The sequence below is a fragment of the Mus caroli genome, chromosome 11 (genome assembly GCF_900094665.2).
Source record: "Mus caroli chromosome 11, CAROLI_EIJ_v1.1, whole genome shotgun sequence".
Taxonomy (NCBI): domain Eukaryota; kingdom Metazoa; phylum Chordata; class Mammalia; order Rodentia; family Muridae; genus Mus; species Mus caroli.
In genome coordinates, this window is record NC_034580.1 from 64,034,341 (window position 1) to 64,041,378 (window position 7,038).

Below are 7,038 nucleotides of genomic sequence, written 5' to 3' on the forward strand. Positions count from 1 at the left end.
AGAGAGAGAGAGAGAGAGAGAGAGAGAGAGAGAGAGAGAAAGGCTGGCTGTGGTGGCACATGCCAGTAGGATTTGCTGAAGGAGGCTGAGACGTGAGGATCACGAGTTTGACGCCAGCTTGGGCTACACATCTGGGATTAAACCACCAACTAGAGTACACATGGAGGGACCATGACTCCAGCTGCACATATAGCAGAGGATGACCTTATCTGGCATCAGTGGGAGGGGAGCCCCTTGGTCCTATGGAGGTCCCCTGTAGAGGAATGCTAGGGTGCTGAGGCAGGAGGAGGTGGGTGGGTGTGGGGGGTGAGTACCCTCACAGAAACAGGGGGGACAAGGAAGGGGATCCGAGGTTTAACTGGGAAGGGGATAACATTTGAAATGTAAGTAAATAAAATAACCAATAAAAAAGAAATAAATAAAAAATGGCATTGAACCAAACAATTTAGCTATATAGAAGAAAACGGCTGACACTGGCTTCTGGCTCACACACTTCATGAGCACATGCACAGGCGCACACACACACACACACACACACAGAAGCAAGGAAGTCACTCAGGCATAGTACCTGCTGCAAAAAATTCTTGAGGCCTTCAAGCTGAGAAGCAGGTGGCAGCCTTGCTTTCAGGGGCCCATCACCATCAGATCCCGGGTCTTCCTCAGGAAACGGGCGTTCGGCTCTGTCATCAGCAGTGAAAGCCTCCAATGCAGAGAAGGGCCCAGCTGTAAAATGAGACAGGAGCTCCGGCATGCACGTGTGTTGTTCATGGAAGAGGCCTCTCAAGAAATGACCTACCACGTGCTCCCAAAGAAAAGATACCACTGAATGGGAGAGGGGGGCTGGAGAGACGGCTCAGTGGTCAAGAGCACCGGCTGCTCTTCCAGAGGACATGAGTTCAATTCCTAGCACCCAAATGGCAGCTCAAACTGCCTAGAATCCCAGTTCCAGGGCAGTCAATGCCCTCTTCTGACCTCCACAGGCATACATTTGGTCCATAAACATACATGCAGTCAAAACACCTGTACACATAAATTTAAAAAAGCAAACTTTTAAAACAAATAAATATAAGAGGGACACCACACCCAGGAAAGATGGTCCCAGAGTTGAAAAGCACTGGAGGGAAGGATAAAGGTTCCTTCTGGGGACTGGGGTGCAGCTCCCCTGAGAGTGCTTACCTAGCAAAGAGCAAGCATGAGGGTTGGTCCCAGCACCGTAGCACACTGGGTGTGGGAGTGGACTCTTGGAATCCCAGCATTTGAAAATCAGAGTTCAAGATCACAGTTGCTGAGGCAAACCCCACCTCCTTTGTTTGGGGAGCCTGTAAGATGGCTCAGCCAAAAAGGGCAGTTGGCTGCCAAGCCTGATAAGACTTGAGTTTGACTCCTGGGATCTACATTTATATAAAGAGTAAATCAACTCCCATAGCGCCACATAAATATTATGGTATGCATGTGCTTACACATACACAAATACAAAGCAAATAATGCAAAAACAAAATGAGTGTCTATGTGTGCGAGAGCACTAAGTGGCCAGAGAAGGATGCTAGTCTGCTTACTCCTTTGGGACAGAATCTTTCACTGAACCTGGAGCCAGGCCCACATGCCCCACTGAGCCCAGTCTCTCCAACTCTGGTGGTTTGAATGAAAACGGCCCCCATAGATCCATAGGGAGTGGCACTATTAGGAGGTGTGGCCATGTTGGATTAGTCTGGCTTTGTTGGAGGAAGTGTGTCACTAGGGGTTGGTTTTGAGATCTCAGATGTTCAAACCAGGCCCAGTGTCTCACTCTCTTCCTACCTCAAAGGTCAGGACTAGAAGTGGATTCACCCACTTCAACCAAGCAGAAAATCTCTCACAGGTATGCCCTCCATTTCTGGATTGCTGTTCATTCCAGATGTAGTCAGACTGATAACCAAGAACAGCTCTCACCACAGCTCTCACAGCTCTCAAAACTCTCACAGCTCTCACCACAGCTCTCACCACAGCTCTCACCACAGCTCTCACGGCTCTCACGGCTCTCACAGCTCTCACCACAGCTCTCACCATAGCTCTCACGGCTCTCACGGCTCTCACAGCTCTCACCACAGCTCTCACAGCTCTCACAGCTCTCACCACAGCTCTCACGGCTCTCACGGCTCTCACAGCTCTCACTACAGCTCTCACGGCTCTCACAGCTCTCACCACAGCTCTCACCACAGCTCTCACCACAGCTCTCACCACAGCTCTCACCACAGCTCTCACCACAGCTCTCACCACAGCTCTCACGGCTCTCACCACAGCTCTCACAGCTCTCACAGCTCTCACCACAGCTCTCACAGCTCTCACCACAGCTCTACAGCTCTCACGGCTCTCACCACAGCTCTCACAGCTCTCACAGGTCTCACAGCTCTCACCACAGCTCTCACCACAGCTCTCACCACAGCTCTCACAGCTCTCACCACAGCTCTCACCACAGCTCTCACCACAGCTCTCACCACAGCTCTCACAGGTCTCACAGCTCTCACCACAGCTCTACAGCTCTCACGGCTCTCACCACAGCTCTCACAGCTCTCACCACAGCTCTCACCACAGCTCTCACAGCTCTCACCACAGCTCTCCTCACAGCTCTCACCACAGCTCTCGCCACAGCTCTCACCACAGCTCTCACAGCTCTCATGGCTCTCCTCACAGCTCTTACCACAGCTCTCACCACAGCTCTCACCACAGCTCTCACAGGCCCCACAGCCCCACCGACCGAGGTCATCAGTGAGGGTCACACACTGGAGCTTTTACATGGGTGCTAAGGCCTGAGCTCAGCCCCGCTGCGTATACAGCAAGTGCTCCTTCTCCCTGAGCCTTCTCTGCAGCCAGGCCAACACTTCCCTCCTTCGGTGTACTAGGGACTGAACCCAGCACCTCATGTGGGAGAGGCAAGCATTCCACCACTGATACAGCTCCAGCCACAACCTTGAACTCTATCCTCCTGCTTCCACCTCGCACGTGCTGGGATCACAGGCATGAGCACCACCCCAGTTCTATCCCTTTTTTTGTCTTTTCCATAGGGGTTCATCCATCCATCCCAAGCTGGCCTCAATCTCACTGTGTAGGTGCCAGAGAGGGGTGGCGGCCAACACTCATATACAAAATCATAAAAATAATTTAAAAACCACCTCACTAGGTAGCTGAGCACGACCTTTAACTTCTGACCTGTTTGTCTGCACTCAGTGCGTGCTGTGTGTGACACCAGGTCCTTTCTGCAATGCTGGCGGTTCACACATCCTAAGCAGGCACTGCATTTAGAAGTAAGCTACAAACCTCTCTTCATTCTCAAGTGTCATGACTGGTCAGGTCCATACACAAGCCACAGTTATAAGGAGTGAGAAGCACAGTGTGGAGAGTGGGAGAGTGGTAGACTTGTGCAGAAAGAAGCCGGGGTGTAGGGTGAGGAGCATTCCTGCCCAGAGAGAAGTGCCACCACCGTTGTGACAGCACCCGTCCCCAGCTCCAGCTCCCAGCACATCCACGTACCCCATGCACCCGTCCCTATGCTCAGCCGGTTTCTGTTCCTTGCACTTCATGATTTGTAAGGCACCTGGGAACCAAACACCCACGTTCCTATCAGAGAGAACTTGGTAAGGAAGCCATTCATGGCTAAGGAGAATGCCAGTGACCTCTGGCCTTAGTCACCTGTGGGTGGAGTCACATCAGGCTTGGGTTCCAAGGGCTGAAAGGAGTTCTGGTTCTGGAAAGGGGGTCCCAGCAGGAGGCTCAGATCCGGGGAGGTGCTGCAGAGGACAGACGGAGCTCCAGGCACATCACCCTTCACTTCTCGGCTCTGCTGCAACACAGGTTTCAGAGCCACAGCCATGGGAGGCATGGCCCAGGTCCTCCTCTCCCCCTTCTCTGGCTCCAGAGGCCCGGGGCTGGAGGGCTCAGCAAGAGGAGCCTGGCCAGGAGAGAGAAAGAAAGCAAGCTCACAGCCTGGTGTGTTCAGAGAGACCAGTCTTAGTGCAGACACTTGACTACGGCTGTAAACTCCCTGAACACTGCAAAGGGAAGTGGGTGGCACCTGAACATCTCCACCAAGCTTTAACCTGATTATTTTTTCTTTCATGTTACAATTCTATTTCCACAAATTTTGTAGATAACTAAAATAATAGCATGTGTTTTAATATTTACTGCGACACTATAGATACAAAATACAGAAAACCATTTCTGTATCAAGGAATATGCACTTGGTCACATTCAAAGTTATACAGCAGTGGACAGAGGGTGGCATCTGGTGTGAGGAGCTCAGGGGAGGAGGAGAGAAGATGAAGATAGCAGCCTTGACTTCCTCTGGGGAAGGACCTGGAGACAGAGGCCTGGGCTCCCAGGATAGAGTAGAGGCTACTTTTTACTATAAAAAAGTAAAAAGTTTTTTGAAAAGTAAAAAGTAAAAAAGTTTACTTTTTGTTTTATTTTAACAGCTTAGATGTTTGTGCCACGTGCACAAAACTAATTCTAAAGCATTTTAGCCAATAATCATTATCATAAATTAAAAATAAGAGATATCAACATTAGAAAGACTGGATGTAAGGGTCCCTATTTTAATCTAGGGCAGGATTAACTTGATTGCGTGCGTGAGTGTGTGTGTGCGTGTATGGTGTGTGTGCATGTGTGTGTATGTGTGTGTATGGTGTGTGTGTGTGTGTATGGTGTGTGTGTATGTGTGTATGTGTGTATGGTGCGTGTGCGTGTGCACGCACGTGCCTGCTTTTGTTGTTGCTGCTGCTCCTTTTCATACATTCTTGTTTGTTTCGCTTTGCTTTTCCTTTGCGACAGGACCTCATGTAGCCCAGGCTTACCCTCAACTCACTCTAAAGCTGAGGGTAAGTTTGAGCCTTTGACTTTGGCCTCCTCCTCTCCACAAGCAGTTGTGCCCAGCTAGTTTCCCCCTGGGTTTTAGGGAATGCAGTCAGGTCTTCATGCTTGTAAAGCAAGCACTTTACTGACAGTCATCTGCCTGGCCTCAGCAACAACTTACTGCCCTAGTTTATTTAGTCATTATGTCACCAAACTAGTACCACATATTCATTCACATGCACTAGAACCACAAAACTATGCCCAGTGGAACAGGACACATTTGGAGAGCTATGGCCATGGAAAAAAGGGTTATTTGGGCAGGGCAGCTGCTCTCTGGGGCAATGGCTACCTGCGGGTTGGGAGGCAGAAGCGTGGTACTGAGCAGTTGGTTGGCCTCCTCCCAGTGGGCCTGCAGCATGGCTTGGAGCCGCTCCACCAGCTCTGCCCGCTGCTCTTCCAGTTGTTGGTTGCCGCTCTTCAGGTCACGCACTCGAGCTTGCTCCCTTGCCAGTCTGAGGAGAAGAAGAGAGGGGCCGGGGAGATGGCTCAATTGGTAACCTGTCTGCTGCAGAAGCCTGGGGGCCTGAGCTAGGATCCCCAGTAAGGGCAGTGTGAGGCGGAGCACATATGGAAGCCCAGTGCTGAGCAATCCCTAGAAGTCCCCAGAGCTCCATGGTGAGCCAGTCCAGTCAAACTGGCGAGCTCTAAGCTCAGCGCCTCAAAAAATAAGGTGGAGGAGACATAGGACATGGCCCTCTGGTCTACACAGCACCCACAGCAATGTATATATAGTCCCCCAATTCACACACATGAAAGAGGTGACTTAGAGATAAGCCAGGTGCAGTATCAGACCTGAAGTAATTCAGGATTTGGACACATCAGAGGAGGCCTGATCTTCTGAAAGGATTCCCTCTGCCATCCCCAGTCTGGGTGTTACCCAAGGCAAGAACTCCGAGGCCAGTACCTGAGCTCATAGTCCTGAGCCACCTGCTGCTGGCGTTCCTCCCGGTCAGCCATTTCTACCTTGAACTGAGCCAGCTGGGCGGCCAGTTCCTGTTGGTGCTGTCCACTCAGTTCCTGTAGCTGCTTCCTAGAAAGACCCAGGTGAGAAAGAGATTTAGAGTACAGACGGAAGCACCATCAGGAGGCGGGAGAGGTAGCTCAGGGGTTAAGTGTGTGCTGTGTACTGCTCCTGCACAGGACCTAAGTTCGGTTCCCAGCACCCGCACTGAGTGGAGTCCAGCTCCTTGTCTGGTCCCCACAGGCATCTGTACTTACATGCACACATCTAAACACAGATATATGTACATACATGTACGTACAAACAAAGCCATTTTTAAACCAAAAGACGTTATCAGTGAGAAAAAGACAGAATGTGTGTAGGGAAGGGAAGATGTGGGAAGCCAGTCCAACCCAAGACTTTTTCAGAGGCCTAATAAAAGGACAAAGGGACCATTAGTTCTGTGTCCCTGTCTAGGAGTGAGTTTGATAAGGCTGGCCTAGGGCAGGAGCGAGTGTCTCCTAAGCTGCAGTTTCTGGGGACCCTACTCTTCCCCTGCGCTATGGTTACCAGCTGTGCTGAGGGATCCTGTGCTCTCTTTGCCAGCACTGTCTGACTTAGCTCTCAGTTGACCTTGGCTATTGAGGTCCTGCTCCCTGCAAACAGCATGTATGATATTACACTTCTGAATAAACTTGCTTGGCTTAAGTCATCAGCTCATACAAGACCTGCTGGTCCCATTTCTTATCCCTGGTCCTCCCACTCAGCACCTCACCATTAGGGAGCCTCATTCCTGTGGGTTCGGGTCAGGAAGACAGACGGCTGCAACCCCGCAGCCCAGCCACAGCACAGCGACAGTGAGAACAAAGCTGAGGCCACAGGACGGACTCCCCAGAAGCAGAGACTGATGTGAGGGGTTACAGGAAAGCAACAGACCAGCTCATCGCTTTGGGTTGGTTTGGTTTGGTTGAGACAGAATCTTATTACATAGCCCAGGCTGATCTCAAACTTGCAATTCTCCTGCCTCAGCCACCCAAGCCAGGGCTATAGGAGTATAATCCACGTCCATTTGAAAAATGACACAATAGAAAGCACTTCCACCAGGCATGGTGTCACATGCCTTTAATCCCAGCACTCAGGAGGCAGAGACAAGACAGATTCTGTGAATCCAAAGCCAGTCTGGCCTACATAGTGAGACCCTGTCTTTAAAGAAC

The 7,038-nt window shown here is 50.8% G+C and overlaps 1 protein-coding gene across 1 annotated transcript in view; it reads right to left on the reverse strand.

Annotated features, from left to right (window-relative positions):
- The window catches only part of Cntrob (centrobin, centriole duplication and spindle assembly protein), a 23,462-nt gene that overhangs the window by 4,896 nt on the left and 11,528 nt on the right, over window positions 1-7,038 (reverse strand). The window contains exons 10-13 of the mRNA XM_021175927.2: window positions 5,789-5,914; window positions 5,174-5,336; window positions 3,667-3,925; window positions 569-723 (exon numbers count right to left, since the gene is read on the reverse strand). Coding sequence (XP_021031586.1) covers window positions 569-723; window positions 3,667-3,925; window positions 5,174-5,336; window positions 5,789-5,914 — 703 coding nt within the window. The remainder of the gene's footprint in view (window positions 1-568; window positions 724-3,666; window positions 3,926-5,173; window positions 5,337-5,788; window positions 5,915-7,038) is intronic.